Source organism: Colletes latitarsis, chromosome 1, assembly GCF_051014445.1.
Source record: "Colletes latitarsis isolate SP2378_abdomen chromosome 1, iyColLati1, whole genome shotgun sequence".
Classification (NCBI taxonomy): domain Eukaryota; kingdom Metazoa; phylum Arthropoda; class Insecta; order Hymenoptera; family Colletidae; genus Colletes; species Colletes latitarsis.
In genome coordinates, this window is record NC_135134.1 from 55,020,864 (window position 1) to 55,041,395 (window position 20,532).

Consider the following 20,532-nt stretch of genomic DNA (forward strand, 5'->3'; position numbering starts at 1 on the left):
AATTAGACGCGTCCGAGGAGCGTCCATATAATGCACGTTCGATTCGTAGCCAATATTCGGTGACTCACGGATTCGTTCGCATAAACTCGGAATAATAACTACCGTAGAACAGGATCTCTCAACCTTTCCTGTCTCGCAGCCCACTTTCGAGCATTATTTATCTCCGTGGGGGCCCCTCATGGTCGCTGTTAGTCGGTAGAAATCATAATATACCGTTTAATTCTAGTACAGTGAAAACGCGTAAGTAAAACACGTTTAAAAAAACCTTGTGAAAGTAAATAAAATATGTTAAAAAATTTCTGTAAAAAGAGACCCAGAGTTTATCACTCGATTTATGGACAGTATTTACATAGCCATTTCTATCAAAACCCGACATTACATCGACGAATACATAAAATTCGTTTTCTTTCTTTATAATAACGATAAAAATATGAATCGTAAATTGCTAGAGAATAACGTTTACGATGTCTGCAACTAAAGTTTTAGATTCCCCGAGAAAAGTTTTGGCCCTTTTTGGAGTAACAATGTATGTATTTATTCGTGCGATTCGAAGCAAACGAGATCGTCCCAGTGGTTTCTCGGGACGACACGGTGCCAGGTTATCCGCGTATTAGTTGTTTTTCACCGAGACCGACTCGTGTCGCAATCTTTCACGGTGGTCCAGATCTCGCGGCTGGATTCCTCGAGGTCGCGCGAAACCGCGCTCGTCCGCGCCGTTCACCAAAATATATGGCAACGCTACGAACATTTCGTACGGAGACAACCTGCACTCGCGTCGATAAGAAGCCGGTACGCGGCTATAGAGATAAAAATATCGGAAAGAGCAAATCGATTTTGATTCGACTCCCTGATTCGAAGCGGTTGAACCAGTTGGATCTACAGAGCGAGCCATTTAAAACGGGTCGCCCCCGTGCGACTATACTTTGCTTTTACAGATAGGAGAACGCGTTTAACCAGAATTTATTCCATCCAGAGGATAATATCTCAACGCTAACATTTTTTCTTTTTATCTTTGCCAAAGGGTCAAGGTCGATCCAAGGTCACGCAATTGTCACTTACTTTCCAACGTACGAGGTAAGAAAATATTCTAATCGAGAAAAATAATAATACTTAGAAAAGAACAGGTTTTAACTAGATGTCGATAAAACTTAAATTTTGTATTCCCATCTCGAGATCGAATTATACTTTGAGCAAGATCTGCGCAATGCACCGCTGAGGTTGAACTCGTGTTATTCGATTCTTAGAATACGACTGTGCAACAGAGCAAAGTCGCACGATGTCCGATATATCGGGGCGGTTCTATTTCACGCATCGACTCGTATTGGCACCGTATTAGGAAAGTACTAGTTCAGAAAGGCGGTCACACTAATGCCTGAGATCGAAATAAATATCGACGCGAAACGTTAGCTTGTAAAAACGATAATCGTTCACTTCGATACCATAAATCAAACTTTCAGCTTGCTTGTTCCAAATATATAGCTTTTGATTTCGAGTGTTAGATTAAAGTTATACAATTTTAGGGTTTAAACCGACAACCGTTCGTGTGTAAGTCTATGGCAGCGTAAACACAGGAACTTAAGGCAAAAACGTAGCCGGAGAAATCAGAAGCTGTAACGATTTGGAACGAAAAGTAGGTGAAACGATCGAACAACGACCAGGGAACGAGTCGTATATACATACTCGTCGAACTTACCCCTGGTATCTCGAACGGAACCAGAAAAAAATTTTCAGGTTCTTCTAAGCTCGTTGCTGCTTTCGAGAACCCGTCAGTTTCATGCTCTTCGCGAGTAGTCTAATTGAGAAAACTTTCACCTACTTTGAAATTCGTTCGACGTATCGCATTAGGAATCAGTCGTATAAGGTATCGATGCTTGCAGCAGTTTGGTCTATGAAATTTTGCAAGAGAACAACCAATGAAAGTAATTACCGCTCATCGATCGAAAGTAATGCATCTCGTATACTTTTTACTGCCTTTCATAAACTTCTTTTTATTACTGCTAAGAACCGTGCTGCGATCTTCGTTATTTGAACGTTTCATTATCCGCTTAATCACAGGATACATGCAATATATATTCAAAAACTTCAAAAGAAAAATAATTCTTACTATTTCTGGCGTGTAGCACTATTAAGAATGGAATCAATAAATAATTCATAAAGAGAATTTAAATATAAAAATTAAATTTATACGTTTCCAAGATATGCTCTGGTAGCCATAATTTTCTCTCGATTCTATTATTATCTAGGAGCAAATTTTCTCTAATAAATCGTGATTTTATAACTTATTTCTCGTTCTTTGTAACGAACGTTTGATTTAACCATTTTTGTACACACTTGTGTACACTGAACTACGCGTTAAATCTGTTTCGTATGGCGTTACATCTGTTTCGAATTAACATATCGAACACATACCGTATGATTTGCGATTCAAGAAGTTCCCGGGACAATGAAGGCCAAGAAGACCGAGCAATTTTTTCGCCTCGGTCGTCTCGCGTGACCGTCCGAAAACGCGACGAAACGAAAGGCCAAATGTTACGAATATCCTTTCCCACGTCGCACCAGATGCGAGCCTTTTGTGCGGTACGAAAGCTGTGCGTACACGAGGATTCTACACACGCCGCATATCCTATGTGACACGAATGGTTGTTACTTTAAAGCGAACACACGACTCGCGAATAAAATTCGCGACCGCTGACAAAGTCTTCGCGCGTTACGACAATTTTATTCCGCATCTTGCGACTTCAATTACTCGATCGTGTTCTGAAAGCTTCGTAAAAAGCATTTTTCTGATAATAATTTCAATTCACAGCAACCTAATTAAAATACTGTACGCGGTTACTTGAAATACCAAAACGTCGTTTTTCGTTTTTCACGGGGTTCTTCACGCTACGCGAACAGAAGTGGGACGCTTCACGCTTGGCGAGCAAACATGCGTAGTAAAACAAACTGGCACCGGCTAGAAAAACAAAAGGAAAAACGATAATCCTCTTCAAAAATTCCACCGTTTCGTACCAGTCAATAAAGAACCTGTTACGCGTTAAAGCATTCTCGATGCGTTTAATCGATATCGAATCGCTTCGATCCATCGTTCCTCGAATACGTGCGAAACGATAAGAATAACGGACTTTAAGCTTTGCATTCCATTAGTTAACTCGTCGTACTATTTTTATTATTATGTATCTCTGAGTTATTGAAGCAGCTGTTTCAAGGATTTCGGAACGAAACCAATATTTTGTCAGCAGTGCAAGACTCGTAATTATCGGACAACGCAATCACGAGGAGGATACGAGTAATTTCCAGCGACATGCAAAGCGAGGTGAAAAAACTCTTGGAAATATGCGAATGGTATTCATAGCAGCTGAATGAATCGACGGGAGTATCGAATAGAAACGCAGTTGATCATTATGACAAAGACGATATTCAGTGAATCCACCGTAAAAGTGGAATTACTGAAATTATCATCTGCAAAAGGGCAAACAAGAGGCAAAGATATCTATAATACGTGTAAATGATACGCATTGTCGGTAGAAGTATGACTCTGCGGAAAATAAAATCGATCACCACGGACGGGGCACCAGCAATGACTGGCAAATGAGTTCGTTGCACTTTGTGACTAAGATGAATCCTTTCCAAAGTGAATATGCCTTACCATTGCATTATTCGAGAATCCTAACCCTGCAATATTACGCGTAGAAATCGTCTCGTTAACGCTGCACCAGAAAACTGTATACCTGGACGGGTGGTGAGCAGCACCAACGATACACAAAAGGTGTGTTTTGACGCGTTCCGGTTACAATGTGTTAGCGATAAAAAGTTTGACCGGCGGATATCGAGTAAATACTCACTCAACGTTTTATTGATCCAATCGGCCAGGTCCTCCTGAAGTGGCAGCAACTGTCTGCTCTGAGCAGAGTGCAGACGCTCGTGATAAAAGTCGGCGTACTCTTCCTCTTCCGGCGAAGGTTTCGGTATGTCGACGCGGTTGAACACAGTCACCGACGAGGGTCCCCAGCTGCTGCGATAACGAGTGTGCTGAGAAGACGGGAATCGATTGGTGTACGACATTCTGGAGGCAGAAAGGGCTGAAGAGTGTCCCGGTGGCCCGCACCGGCCTCCCTTTCGTCTTCGTTGACGTTTATTCCCTCCACGGACGCCGATGTCTCCTCTATTTAGATGCCACAAGGATCTCGCGGCTATTAGACTACTGAAGAGGTACCGGCGACGCTGTGCGATGCAGCGCGTCTGGCGATTACGTGAGCCTGAGAAAGAACAGAAAACGTACATACATACGTGTTATCTTGCGTATGGAGGAACGACCGTCTCGATTTTCTATATCGAAAATAATCGTCATGCATCGAGAAGACGTCGTACGTGTTACCAATATTTAGACCTGGCTCCAAACAGAAACAATAGGAACGTCAAGCTACCAAATGATCATAACCACATTTTTGGTTTTCGTTAGGTTAAAAGCCACATGGAGGAGCAACAGAAAGAGGGAACGCGTTATAATGCACCAGGAACACGGTTTTTATCACTTTTGTTTCATTCATGTAGAGCTTCGCAAACGGGCAATCTGATAACTGAACGAGCCTTCTCTTCGAGCGAAAGAGAAGAGATTATTCGTGGGATCAAACTGTACGATGATGCCGGAAGACATGCCATCGTGGCTCGTTCAGAAGCGAGCCGTAACCATAAACGGGATGGAAGATTGAGTGGTTGAAGACCTCCGGAACGCGCTTTGGGTACGATGAATGACTGGCAGCAAGAAAACGGAGCACGTTTCAAGTGTGTTTTGGGAATGAATGGGTTTTATGTTACGGAGATATGTTTATACGAGGCTCACCGACAATGTTTCATAACAGCATTGTGCGCGTTTAATCTCGAGAGGGATGAGACTGCAGCCCAGAGGAAACTGTCCCTTCACTCACGTACAAGCTGGTAAAAAAGCCAGTGGTCGATTGAGAACTACCGAAATCGGTAAAGCTAGCAAACGTAGAGAAATCATTATTAACAATTGCATTCGATATTTAAAGAAACTATTCCAAATTCGCAGCCATTAGCTCGGTTTTACCCTCGAAGATGAGCTTTTTGTCGTGGGTAACACCGATTACCAGGTCTCACCATGAGGAGGTTGTTGCGACCGGAGACCCAAAGATCTAATGACTGCAAATTAAAAATAGTTTCTTTAAAACTATGAAGAAAGACCTCTACGTTTGCTAGCTTTACCGATGCCAGTAGTTCAATCGATCTGATTTTTTCGAAAAAAATCGAGACAAAGAAAGCTAAAATTCATTAATGACACCAACTCACTCAAAAATGTTGCAACTCTGGCGTCGCTGGATCAACTCGAGCCACCGTTCTAAATCCGTTCTCCAAGGAGTCGATATAAATTTTCATAACGCGTATGCAATATCCACAAACGCCTCTATATTTACACGATATTCAAACCAGTGATTACCATTAATCAACATCCTCTCCGGGAGATCGTAAAATAACTCGCGCAAAAGCGTCACAATTTTACTGAATCCGGTGCGTAGGACTAAACGATTAATCGGAGGAAGTAGTTAAAAACCAAGGGGGGGAAAAAAAGCTGAATTTATCGATAAATCCTTCCACGGTTCTCTGAGGACACGACTATCGTCTCCGATGATGCAAATCCACCGACGATCGCTGATGCAAGTGAACGCTTGCAGATCGATGAAATGAAATCCCAGTAATCGTCTCGTGTGACTTCGTCCGACAAACCTACGGATGTCCTTCGACATCGATCTATTAACGTGTCGTCACTGACTCTGGCCGCCGTAATGCAATCCGTCGTAAACAGGTGACGATCGCAGCACGCGTGTCCAGGCAACAATATTCATCTATTTTTCCCTATTTAGAAACGTTTAGAACAGTGGTCGCCAACTACGAAGGATAGAGAACAGCGTTATTCAATTCTCTCGCGAGCGAGAGTTACTTTTTTCAGTCGAACGACCACGCGATTATCGATTGTTTCGAAGAATCGCTGATAGTTGTTTAGACCGAAGTTCGGGTCAAGTAAACTCGAGCTACCAAATTCGTCGCTGCGGGCGACAGATTTAGCGTCCCGAAGCGAATAATAACTATAGCGATTTTTCTGGAAGCGATGGAGGAGTAAGATCCGACCGCGAATGTCACGAAACTCGATAGTTAGTCGATTCTCCGTGGAAGATAGGATTCTCGGAGCGGTCGCGGGCGTCTATTTCTCATGGTTAATGCGGTCGTGTGGGCGCTAGATATCACCTCGAGCACCGCGATGAAGTTCTTCATAAATCAGCCGACCACGGTGATCGATTATGACAACGACAGCCCGCCAATTAATGGCGTTTTCGCGTTATCGTGACAAATGGAGCAGAGAGCGTGTCGGGCCCAAGGTAAAAGCGCCGATGCAACGAACAAACGAAGATAACGAGTTCGCGACAGGCGTTGTTTGCTTTGGCATAGGTATCTCTTAATTACATGGTCTTGTAATATCACGCTAGACAGCTAGGTTTAGAAAGATTTATTTCTATCGTCCATAGATATTGGGCGTACAATCCTTCTATCTCTGCACGTGGTTATTACGCCTTTAATCGGAGTTGCATTGACTAGGACACCACGTGCAATGTTGCACTTGCATTTTATTGCAACTTTGTAGGTGGATAGTGCACTGAAAAATATACGACCCGTATTCAGCCAATAGTACAGGTCTAAGACTAAGAATAATTTTGACATTTACAGACCGAAAGGTCTATTACGCCTACCGGCCCAAATAATCGTAGCAAATTTTCTCTGAAACCAACAAATATATCGACTTTACTTTATTTTGGATTTCAGATTTCATTCATAAATTCTTATCAGGCCATCATCTCTCCTTGCGAGATAAACAATTACGAAACTATGATGTTAGAATGATTAATTGAGTAAACTTGCACGAGGACTGTTATACTCGAGAAGAAAAATGTATATTGTTGTCGAAAGAAACTGTCCTACATATTTGTAGTATAAATGACGTATAGCTATTTTGTTGAGATAACAAGCCATATTATTGTTATATATGGCCACGCTCAAGTAAAAGTTGCAGAACTCTTGTTAAGTGCAATAACGTATAGGCACTTTGACGTTAATGTTTAACGTTTCCAGATATGGAAAATAACGTGGTCCGTCGACTAGACGCCTTTCCTTGCAAATGCTGAAAATAACATTACGAAACCTGTTTCTTATCTTTTCTTGAAATATTATTACGTAACATATAGGTTAAGAGTTCGTTCACTCGTGCGTTCATTCCTCGACCACCGCAGGAAAACAATTTAATTTCTTCGAGAACCATCTATCCTTTTATCTGCTGCGTTCCACTTACTAAGTTTCATGGCGCCCACGCTGCATCCAGAATTAATTTCAACGATTTACAGACCGAGCAGAAAATTATAAAATTATATATTTGTAAAATTGTTGCGCAGAAACGACTGCAATGTATCGTCTCGATCCTCGAGTACGCCGATGACGTTAATCAATTTTACACGGAATGTCATTCTCGCCCACAGATTGACACAACCTATCTGATTTAGATACGAATACGGTCACGCGCAAATTTATTCGAATTAATAATTAATTCGGAATAATAATTGCTCGTATAAATTGTTTTAATTTATAATTCAAACGCGAAGGATGAAAAGTTACACTACTGCTTGTTTACGAGACTGCAAGGTTTGGTCTTCGTTTATCATACTCTCAAAACTTTCCATCGATGTATAGTTAAATTTATCGAATAAAGGATACGAGGTATTTATCTCGTACCACGATCGCGGGATCGGAACTCCGATTTGCTTTTAAAAAATTCGTTAATTGACTGTCTAACATGATCGCTACAAGCATGCCTCGCCTTTAAAAGTGAGAATATAAAGAAAGTGAGAAAACACTTTATGAAAGCTACGTAAGAATCTTATTAATAGTACGTGTAGGCGGATTGATGCACCGACAGATAAGAAAAAAAGATTATATCAAATGCTAATACCTAAACATTTTCCTTAATAAATTCCATGTACACACACTCTACGACCAACAGATTCCATTTCCAAAAACAGAGATGTCCTTGTATCCTAACGAGTATCCGCCATTTTCTCTTCAAAATCATAACACCGAATTGCCTTTTAAAAATAAATTGGAAATGTAAACGAATTAGAAAATTTCATCTTACATCTTCGATCTATTCGTAATCGAGGACGAGTCTTCTTCTTCTAAACCAGCGATTATGTTAATCCGATCCAAAGTCGCTGTGCCACTGTGTATGTGCGACCTCTAAGTTTAACAAGATAAACGCGCTTTTCAGTGAGCAAAAGACAGCTCGAGGCAAACATTCGACGTCAAACACTTTTGCAAATGATCCGCCCACGTGCTAAATAAATTATGCCGATTTCAATCGAGCACGTATCGTAAATGACGCCACGCTTAAACGCCGTGGATTAGACGGATGCCGAGCTGCGTCCAGAGATGGGCAAACTTTAATTCGAATGATTGATAACCTATGAAACCAACCTTTAGCAATTTTGTGTGGCGTTTCAATTTTTATATATTCACGATACAGCATCGGTTATTAAATTTTGATGTTCCGGGTACTAATTTTCCGAGTCTTTTTTAAATCTTTTGGAATTCCAAGATGTCAACTCCCACCCTCACTCGAGGGGTCACGCCTCTCACAATTGAAAACGTTGGTCTAGGCGTTTAAGGTACAGATGTAAATAATGGATTAGGAGGGAAGATTGCTTTAATTAAGGCGCAACCCCATTTGTTCCCACAGCACATGGGAAAGTGGAAAAATCTTTGTTAGAGTTCCCTCGTTAGCATTTTATGATTTCGCTGGTCGCATACCTCGAGGCACTTGGAACGCCGTGACATAACCATATTAAAAATAAATCAATCTTTTCTCTCTACTATATTTGTATTGTACAAAAGAAATTCTTCAAAGCATTTTTAAGGACACTCAGAGTACTGCACATTTTACAGTACAGAATTGTTAGAAAAGAGAGATTGTGCCGTAGCATGTGAAGTACTCTTTACGTTTCTATGAAAATACAACAAAGCCTCAAAGAACATTTAGAATCTTAATACTGTTGCGTGCATATACCTATGACCCGAGACTGATGTTTAATTCAAAGATTTTTCAATGCATAATTGCATCTCGGTTACAGACTGGAAAAATTAAATTATCTTTCGCAAAGTTTCGAAAGTGAAATGCTCACAGTCGCTTCCAGACAGATCTTATCAACTATCATAATAACCTAATACGTACATTGCGAAAATTCTAGCCATACAAATCGTTTACAACACTGCATCGTAACACTCGATAATAGAAAACCAGTGATTACAACAAATTCTTTGCACTCTCCCCTTCACTTTCTCGTTCCACCGTCGTACAGGTACCATTCTCTAAAAAAAATCAACGCGTCTACGTGCTTAACTATTAAACTCTGAAGTGTGTTGCTACCGAAGAGGACCCTGATTGTAACATAGAAATGCAAGTATGGCAAGTGATTCGGAGCGTCGAGGGACTGTAAACACGACGTCCCAAGAATGACACGCTCAAGAATCATCGTCCGCAAACAGTTGGGCCCTGAAACGATCTCGCGGGCGAGATAAGCAGCGAGCATCTCGTTATTCAATCAGGAAAACCGCGTCAAAGTCCGCGTACGAAGAGCAACGACCGCCTAACAATTGGACTTGTTGGTAGGATAATCGGCGAATTGGATCGTCGATAGCTCGTGCGGCTTCACCGACGGTTCCCAGAAACTTCGTCGTCCGCGAGCCAGCAAAACGGACTCTGTTGTGCGACTCGTCACGCAAACATCCGCCGGCGCACGTCCGGTTTTGTAGTACGAGGACTCACGTGCCTGCGTAGGCGATAACCCATTGCATCCAAGCACGTGTCACACACTGACACCGCTACAGACAACAAACGTACTCATGCTGCTCATAATCGAACCGCGAATCCCCGAGGCACCTTTGATACCAGCCAAAACTTTAACTACACCTACAGCTTACGTACGAATTATTTTATCGAATCATTACGAAGGTATTAAACGTCTAGATATACAGATTTATTCGAGCAATAGCAGAGGCTGGTGTCGAGCGAAGAATGTTCTTGTTTGAAAGTGTGCGCAGTCAAGAAGTTCACTGGGGAAACGTTTCGTTGTCGCGGTCCAATTCACCCGCGTTGCATTCAGCGTTCATCGTGCTAAATTCAAAAGCACCTTTTCACTACCCCAAAGGAGACGGAAAACCCTTAATTAGAGCAGCCGAGTAAATCTTGAAGATTGCCTTTTTATCTGTCGGGAAATACCGCTCGCAACGGAGCAGCGAAATAAGTAAATAAGGAAAATCACATTTTGATACAAATTTTGATAAATCTTCTTAATGGTTAGAACTAGGACTTTAATAAATCACTCTTCGTGGCATGGTGGAACTTTTTTAATCGACAGGGGATAGGATGCGAGTATAATATGGTCGATTTTTAGTGTGGTATACTGGAATCAGACTGAAATATGACACAAGCCGTTCCTCGGATGTCGCAGATTTCTCGATTAAAAGGAACAAGATATAACGTAATACGAAATACCGTGCTTCCGGCGGATCTCCCGCATATCGCTTTCATCACGTTCTCCCTCGGGCTGCCACGCGACTTTGTCGGTTCCTTTTAGGGATCAGCCCAGCGACAGTATCTTCCCGCGTAATCCGCCACCCACGCGTCCGAGAATTACGCGGCTGGCAAAACTCGCGCGGACGTAAACAACGAGTGCACACACGCTGAAGGAGATACATCGAAGTCGTAAATTAAGCGAGGTGAGAAGGGCGCACGTTACTGAACAGAGTGGTCAAGAAGAAACAATAAAAACAAAACTAAAAAAGGTCTTTAGACCTGGAATAAAGGCTCCCAAAACTTGTTCGCATCATGGATTGTTGCAATCATTAGTCGAAACGTGGGTTAAAAATTTCATAATGCTTGATTATGATCCAAAGCGTTGACTATGTAAGATGAGTCACGAGAAACAAAAGACTTGAATATCTCCTTGAATTTGAAGACATAAAAAATTGTGTGGGACACGATATTGAATTAACAATGGTTGAATTTTAAATGGTTCCGGAGGACGAAGGTGACAAACGTAATTTTTGTCTCTGACTAATGCTTTTTTGAAGACACTGCTCTAGTCCCTACTCATTGCAATACCCAAGCGATATAAAGTATGCTACCCATTTTAAGAAAACATTAGAGGCCTAGAAAATCATTGTATCGTGTAATAAAAAGTATTGCATGCTATATGATACGAAAAGAATTGAGTACTATCAGAATTTAAATCCTTTGTAATTAAGATCCAAAACATTAATCTGTAGAATTTTTGAAAGTATTCAATTATTCTTTTAATCGCTCTACATTTGTTGTCGTGACTTTCGAAATACTAATTACTTCCGTTGAACACGTCATTTTCGAATTAACAAGTAACATGTATAATTCAACTTTAAACCTTAAAACTTTCACTGTTCTATTTTTAATTTTTACGATTCAGACCATTTCTAGGTCATATTATGAAACAATTATAACGAGTTATACAGCATTCAGACAACAAAATTTGTAACAAACGTACACTGGGAAATTATTTATTCATTTTTTAATGCTTCCAATACACAAGACTATGTGGAATCCTCGTATAATATGTGCAGATATTTCAACAAATGAGAATTGCACTAATTGTGAGTTATAAAGTGTAACGTTTAATCAAATAAATTAGCGTTTCAAATCTTTTATGAATATTAGTTAGCTGTCTGTAATAAAAACATGCTTGGAGAAATTACTAACCGAGATTCCATGATTAAAATTATCGTTCGTTTGAATCCACATTCAAATGGTGAGATGCATTTGTATCTGAATTGAAATAAAATCATAATTTAATTTACGATACAAGGCCCAGGAACATACTGTTTAGAAAACAACATCAATCAGTAATATCCATACCATGATCAAGTAATTAAGCAAACGATTAAGACTATTAACTCAAACCATTGAACACCTGCATATTTATCGTGTTCCTCTTTTCTGAATCGCGATTGCCGTGCCATAAACGCGGTCGGGAATCATTTGGGCTTGGCTTCCTCACGTCCCTCCGCTTTGGCACCCTTGACACGACCAGGTGGGCGTGCACAGTAACCTTCAAGACACCCTAATTCATGCACAAGGTCACCATCATACATACGCGATATTATATTTAAGTAAAACACGATTCGCAGGCTCTTAAAGAGCAAGCAAGACTCATGGAAAATATTTTTAAACGCTTGGACTATTCTTGAATCAATTGGACTCTTGAATTCATAGACAATTGTACACCTAGACAACTAGACTTGGATTATTAGACTCTTCGACAATTAGACTCGGATTATTAGACTCAAACTATTAGGCTCGGATTATTAGACTCAGACTATTAGACCCGAACTATTAGGCGTGGATTATTAAACTTGAACTATTAAACTTGGACTATTAGATTTTTAGACTGTTGGACTGTTGGACAATCGAATGAAGTTCCAGTGCAAAATTGGTACAAGCATACACGATGGCCTGATATATCTCGGTTTGGTTCGGTTTCAAGAGCACAGAAAGCGTTATAGGAACGGAGATCGATAGACGAATCTCTCGAGCGACCCAGAACAGAGAGGTGCACTTTTTATTTCAATGTCAGTCAGTGAGAAAAGAGATCGAAGGAATCCGGCGATGTACAAATCGTCGGGCTCCCCGAGGGCTAATTAAATCGCATAAACAGAGCGTGCCTGTCCAATTACCGTTCCAACGAGACTATGCGTTTCTGCGTGGCTTGACCAGCGTAGAATGGCCACCGGGCTGCTTTGCAGGCTCCCTCTTTTCTACTAACGACGTTAGATGCACGAGTTATTAGCGACCAGGCTGCTTGCTAGCAGAGAAAAAGGAAACGGAGAGCGCGTTTCCTTCCTGACAGAAGCGTCGGTGAACGTAAATAAAAGAACGGACAACCCTGTCACCCTTTCCAGCCGCCGTCTAATGAGCCCCCGGAGGACTCGTTGAAAGCCAGAAGGGAGAAAATTACAGTTTATAACAATCAGCGACCGTCCAGTTGATTGAAACCTTTTAAACCCTGCTCGAACGTGATTGCTTCTATCAATCACCCTCCACACCAGCGTTTCCCAAACATTTTTCGTCTCGCAGCGTGTGATGGACACTTGAGTTAAGGTTTTCTTTAAATAAGTGTAAGAAGAGATAATGAGAAATCAAAGTAAATAAATCTACTTATTAAAGGAATTTCATTTTAATTTAATACCAACTGCTTGAAATTAGCCGAGAAAAATAATATATAAAATAAATACATTTATTTCATTTGATTTTTCTGTAATTTATTTATTTAACGTTTTCATTACGCCAATGAAGATACACGATTACGAAGGAAATAAAACAAGAAGTAGGTTATTCAAGAGACCAGCTGCTGTTAAAATGCTGTTATTGAAGCTAACCTCAATTAAAACCCAACCTCGATGTAAGTTGTCCATCCACTTCTATTCATTGCTTACGGTGTGAAAACAGAGGATTGTAGAAAATTGCACGGAGTTATTAGATCACTTTATTATTTGAACGTATGCATCGTCGTTCGTAAGCGATGAACACGGATAACTTAAATTACTGAAAAAGAAAATCTTTGAAGAAACTACAAATCTATTTTACATAATTACTTGCAGAATCTGCAGGATTTTAAATGCCCTGATAGATACAGGTTAAGAAACGAAAAGAGCGATCATATAGTCTTGTTAACGTTGAGAGCGATATTGTAAGCATCCACACGTTCGAGTGGTTACCCCCACTCTACCAGCCACCTCTTTACATCTACGTAATGTGGTCCTCCATGTGTTTGGTGTGATCAATATCTTCCACGATAAATGAGAAGGTACAGTATCCGTTATAACGCGATAATATTTTGTCGAAGGTCTGGCCGTATACCATTAATCGACATCCACTAAAAGAAAATTGCATAAGGCGAGGAATATAGTATATGTTACAAAATTTGGGACTACACCTTCTAATTTTAATCGCGTATATTATGTATGAATAATCTTACGTAAATCATTTCCTCCTTACACGCAACCGAAGAATTAACACCTTTCACGGAATAAATAAAAAGATGTACGAGCCTGGCTTCGAGCGAATAAAACTCGTTTCATCGAACTGAATTAAATACACGTAACTCTACGAGCAATAGGTTAAGTAACTCGTAAAACTTCGGGTATCTTACTCAAATAATCTAGCTACTCTATTTTTTTTTAATTATTTGAATATACGCTCGATTCAATTTGCTTTCTCCGACTATAAGACAAATTCATAAGTCTTTGCCAAGCTTATGTATTTTTACGTTTCGATTCGTACGCTTGAATTATCTTCAAAAGTGAAACGCGTAAATGACTGGGAACAGACCAATTAAAAGTTCTATGTACACATACTTGATGTGAAAAATTCATTACATCTACTAATACTACGCAATACATATAGTAATCTATTTTTTGTTAATTCGAGTAATTGATTTATTCTCAGGCCATTTATTTGTTTCGTTTCTGAAGGCGATCCAACCGTAAATATGGAAATACTAAAACGTAGAAGCTAGCTTAAGACTGATGAATTGTGCTTCATTTATCATAAACGTTACGGCGAGTATACGTTGGAGTCCCGTTCAATGGTTGAAAATGACACGGAAGCACAGGAGAAAAATGAAAAACGATATCCTCTCGCTGATCAGTCCATTAAGTTCATTTGCATGTTTCGCGATTTCCGTGGGATTAGAAAGTCAAAATCGTGCTTGTATAATTTTCGTTTAAAGCGTTACCGCGCGCAGGAGGTGCCTCGGGGACTCGGAGAGAGAAATAGTTATTCTAAAGCGCTGTAATGCTCCGTTAGCGGTAATAAGATTGAAGTAATAAGTAACAGTTTTGGAGCGTGACCATCGTGAGCTCGTGTATGTGTATGCGATGCTAAAGAACGTTCCACTAATCGCACGAGGAATTCCTTGTGGTACGGGCAAGAGAATTTAGAAGTTACGATTAAAAGCTGCGCTGCGAAAGTTCATGAATTAATAATTCCCTCCTTCCTATTCGTACAAACAGGAATTAACTCTGAAAGTTACCGGCACTTCCGGTGAAAGGATAAGCCTATTTTTTGCGTTTCCTCAACGTGGGTAAATTTTAATTAAACGGGACAGAAATAATATTAATATCGATTCAAATTATTTTAGGCCTTGGACCACGGAAGTGATCGCCAGAATTTTGAATAAATTTCCTAACGCTACATCGCGACAATAAGGTTAAAAGATATCGTGGATCGGTATCAGTTCAAATTTCTGTTTATTTCCGAACGGACATGCGACAAAGATAACAACGACAGAACTTTTCATTTTAAAATGTTTCCTCGGACAAAGATTACGTGAATTTCCAATCATAGGAGGTTGTATTCGACCTGCAACGTGAGCGCGTTTGTTGTCATTTGCATGCAACAGACATTCCATGAACGAGACCGTTCAAAGTCGTGACTTCGTCAACCGTGCACTGTGATATTTTCATCGCAAACGTGCGTTCTTACGTGAAAAGTTCAATCGTGATTGCCTGTCACAAATCCAGACAAAGGACTAACAAATTTCATCACGTTGTTGCATTGCTCCATTTTGGAAAGCACTCTCTTCGACGATTGAAAGTTGGAAACCACTGATTTAAGATATAAATATAAACATAACCCCGTTAACCAAAGATGGACGCAACCTCGTGCATTCAACATTATCTAAAGTACTTTCCGATGTAGTTGCTTACTTCAGTGACATTATTCTCTTTACGGTGCAATAAACCCGGTATTATTATTCGGCGGATTAAATACTTGGTATAACTAAGAAATTATTCAAAGGAGTAAGTTAAGCAATCCATTAACTGAATGCCTTTGATTGAGTAACAGCATTGTTTCCAAGAAAACTGTTTCAAAATGTCTCTCTTCGGTGTATGAATATATTTAATTGACACCGTGTCGCTAATGAGAACGTAATCTTTGTGAATCATCGAAGAGTCGTGTCTGTGTGAAATGTAATCGAACAAATATTTTAGGTGTGGTGAGAAAGTTAACGAACTGATATCTCTTTATCTTTGCTTTCTCCTAATTCAAGAAGTCGTGTTTAGATATTACTTAAATTATGGTACTCTCTTTATCGCGTGCAATTGCAAAAATATTGCCTACTTTCCTTTCATTAAGGCCAAAATGTCAGAAGTATCGTTAAATTATCCTCCATTACATTTATCACCGGTCTCGGTAGGAAACAATTTTCATATCAGGAAGAATATGTTTAAAATCAACAAATGGAACAATACGACGCGTCTATCGTAAGGTTAAAATAAACGCAGCGCAGTTAGAAGCATGCTGGGTTTCAATTTTCTGCCCAACGAGCGTGGCCGCTCGTCGAACATTTGTCCCAGTAATTTATCAGCGACAAGAGGTGCACGCCGACCGCATTAAAGGCAACCTCAATTACAGAAGAGGACGAAGATTCGTGTACTTGTCGCACGTACACCGAGCAATGTGGAAGATATGCTCGCCTATATGTACGAGTAATGAGGCTCGTAGTGGCAGGCCGTTGTCCGACGCCTTAGAAATTCTTTAATGACTTTATGTCGCACCGCGCACACCAAGATATGCCATTTAAGCTTCGTTCGCCCCGGAGAACTACGTTTGCGTCGCGTCCTAAAGACCCACCGAAAAAGAAAGGTAATCGAGCCACTTTGACGACGAGATCCGCCACGGGCGTTAAGTTCAAATTACAAAATCGGACTGACATATACATGGAGGAATCTTTTTCACAATATTATCAATTTTTCACCTTTCAGAACTCATTTCGTGACGAGAGAGATCCACTCTACCACGAAGCATCCTCTTAAAGAATTTGGAACATGGGAATTGAGATCTTAATATGGAATTATAGGCCCAGAAAAATTAGAAAATCGATCGAACGCTTACGTAATTGTTTCGTGGCGCGACAAAAGGTTCGATAAGATTAAAAATTTGAAACGCACGATGAATAAATCAATATCCGACGACGAAGCGTTCGAGGAACAAAGCCTAACAATTTCAGTTTCCTCTTGTCAACGCAAGGTTACTTTCTTCTTAAACCGCGACGGTCGTTGTGCATATTACAAGCTATCGTATCGAGGCAAATAACGAGTGACAAAGCGACGACAATCACTATCAATCGATGCATCGCTCCTCCATCGAAAAGATAAACATTTGCCAACAATGAGTGTTAATAAAGTACACGAGGCTTCGGTTCAAATAATGGATAAGCACGTGGGGACGAGATTGCGGCTTCTATTCACGTACGACCACCGACGAACAAACATTAACACGAAAGATAAATCGCACGTACCTCGTCTTCCTATAAAAGACACATTCGGTTATAGGCAATTTTTCATAGGTTTCGTTACCACTTGGACAGACAGTTTTTCGTAATGCGCTCCGATTGCGTTCAATCTACGTTAAACATTTTATGACACAAACGAAGGGTGATCGCCGATGGGGTTACTTCTACTTATCGTTGCCTCCTCGACGATGTCAAGTACCGGTATAATCGTACCACTCGTCGATTAATTACTGACAATTCAGACACCGATATCGACCGAGCCAGAATCGAGAATCTCGCGACGCATGGACCCACGTATCTCGTATATGCAATTTAATCGGAAACGTCACGGTAAAAATTTAACGAAACGTTGATTTGAAATAACTATTTCACGTTGATAACGACGCGATAACATTCGTAAGTTACGAGCTTCGAGTTCCCGTCCTGTCTGTCACTGTTTCTGGGAAACAAACGTAAACCAACGCCGCATGTCGACGCGCGTCAACGTCCATCGAGTTCGCGTAGTAACTGAAATGGTGTTTACACCACTTACCGGACGGATCTCCGTACACATCGCTCGTTTCCGATCTTCCACGTATCCTTCGGCCTCAACGTTGCAGTTTCGACTCACCATGGACGGCTCGCGATTATCGAGACGACACCTGACATACCGAGCGAACGTTTCACCGATGCGCACAAGAGACGCGCACTCGTCGATCATCAGATCGCAACTGCAGCCCTTCGGTGCCGGTGCCGGTTCTGTTGCCTGCGGTCGACGAGAATCAGTCGGGCGGAGGGAGGGCGGCTGTGAGGAAGCGAGACGGTCGGATGCGAGAAAAACAAGAGCGACAAGGAGGTGTTACACAGACAGACGAGCGTCCCGCTGTTCCTCCAGGCGGTCGCCACCGTACGAACTAACACGGTCGCTATTGTGCGTCAGAGATGGGCAAAATTTTACTCGAATAATAAATAAATAAAAACAAAAACACCGTCCAACGATCTATTCGATCCAACAGTCGTTTCGCAAAAGTCTGTTCGTTGCTCGAAATTTATCATTCAGATCAGAACGTTACTCGTTTCTCTTGTACGACTGTTCGTTAATATATAAATAAATATAAAGTAACCGTAAAAGCGTATAAATTGTAATAGGTGAAGTCCCATTTCTGTGTACCGGGTGCACGCGAAGGACGGATCGTTCCACGTTGCGAATGCTGGGCCAAAGGATACGCACGAGGACTCCGGAATCGAGAAGGATGCGCCGGCACTTTCGTTCGGTATGTACTTTTCGGTTTTTTCGTTATCGAACTTTTTGCAAACTTCGGTTGTTTCCCTGTTGCTTTTGTTCTTGGATCACCGGGGAACGCCACGTGCAGAACAGCGCGTACCGGCTCAGCAACCGTGCACTGTAAATACACGCAGAGGATACATACGTGCATGCATGCGGGGGCAGAGACCATGGCACGCATGCGTGGCGTACGCACCCACTGCGTGCAATCCCCGAACAACTGCCTCGGCCAAACACCCCCGCGACCCCTGTCGGTGCTCAACCCCCGCCGAACCCCCTCTCCCACTCCATTCATCCCGTGCATTCGGAGAGGAAATCCCCTCGACTACGAGGATCCCTCCCGACGAACCCCTTAATCAATACTCTCGCCGTTCTCTGTCGGCCAGGAATATTATCCTCCTGGTCCTCCTCCTCCCTGGACCAACTTTTGGCACGTTGCTTGGTCTTCTTGTCGTCACCAGCGTAACTCGATTTTCTTGCTCGCGTCGATACTGCCACGTACAGATTTAACTCTCCGAAACTAGTAAAAAGAAAAATTACAAAACACACAGCTACGAGAACGAGACGAACATCTTCGTAAGAGAATGATACTTGTATGAACATAATAGGCTTTCTTGGCTTTGTTCGAACTGACTTCTAATAAATATTCGAATACACGATAAATGCTCGCAGAACCGTGAAATTGACGTCTATTGATACTGTGGACCACTTTGACGCAAGCGCATGGCGTGTACGAAATACATTTTCACGCGTTAAGTACATGTATATACATTCTGAACGCTCAGAGGCGTTTGCCGTACACGGTTAAGCGATCAATTGCGCTCCTATAGACGCTATTTTTAGCCAAAAGAATAAGAACAAACTCTTTTTGACGCAGAAAGTATTTTCTTCTTGTATCTACAGATGTATAAGCATAGTATATATGTAGAAGTGATTACAAACAGGGATGAGAAATTGTATCGTGCAGAGAAGACTGATAATTGCAAAGCTTCCCTCTCGTTCGCGTCATTTGAAAACAAAGGTGTGGATACCTTTGAATTCTACAACACTTAGGTAATTACTGATTTAACGTGTAAGTGGAACGAGAAAAACGTTGCTCGAGGGAGCAGCGGGAGGAAGCTATACATATACGATTAAATGCAACGTGCGTGAAGAAAACTCTGAGGGTGTGAGATGGTTCCCTGAGGAATAACGTCACGATCCTGCAAATTATTTTATTATCAACGCTACTTGGCGGTAGCAGTTTCTTTTCGTTATTTCTGTCGCGTTATTAATGCAATACTGAAACAAATTTTAATTTAATCCTGTGACAAACGTGTGCGTTCGACTACGAAACTCATCGACGAAAGTATAATCTTTATTTTGAGCTCGGAACCTTTTCGTCGAGAAAGTAATTGCTATCCTATGATTTCTTTTATTTTGGTAGTAACAGTTAGGGTCGCTGGTTGCACCAGGTACCAATATTACGGTACTTTTGGCCTAGACACGTGCATCTACTTTCTTAAAATTATTCGCGAAGAAAGGTCAAAAGGAAAGTAATGCCTCCAACTTAATAATTTTAGCTAAATAAGGATGTTATGGGAAATAAAATCGGGGAATAATCCCCCAAGCGAGTTCCTCCGATACCTGGGTCCTCTTAGTCCTTTCTGCCTCTTCGTTTCGAAATAGCGGTTAATACAAGTTTGGAGACAAAATTTATTACATCCCACAATAAATGCTTACAGTATAACTCTCGTGTTGGAATACAATCATGGTATCGACGAATCAACGTATCGTAGGCACGAATACCTATAAAATAGTCGAATAATCCTAACCCCGTTTAAAGTA

The 20,532-nt window shown here is 41.1% G+C and overlaps 1 protein-coding gene across 3 annotated transcripts in view; it reads right to left on the reverse strand.

Moving 5' to 3' along the window:
- LOC143346309 (growth arrest-specific protein 2) overlaps positions 1 to 18,170 on the reverse strand; it is a 31,854-nt gene extending 13,684 nt beyond the window's left edge. Inside the window, exons 1-2 of one of the 3 annotated variants that reach the window (XM_076774338.1) lie at positions 17,974 to 18,170; positions 3,843 to 4,256 (exon numbers count right to left, since the gene is read on the reverse strand). In XM_076774338.1, coding sequence (XP_076630453.1) covers positions 3,843 to 4,062 — 220 coding nt within the window. In that variant the 5' untranslated portion in view covers positions 4,063 to 4,256; positions 17,974 to 18,170. Of the gene's footprint in view, positions 1 to 3,842; positions 4,257 to 4,840; positions 4,863 to 5,307; positions 5,750 to 17,973 lie in introns of those variants that run through there. The other 2 variants (XM_076774426.1, XM_076774502.1) reach the window with 2 other exon arrangements.
- Positions 18,171 to 20,532: the final 2,362 nt, after the last annotated feature.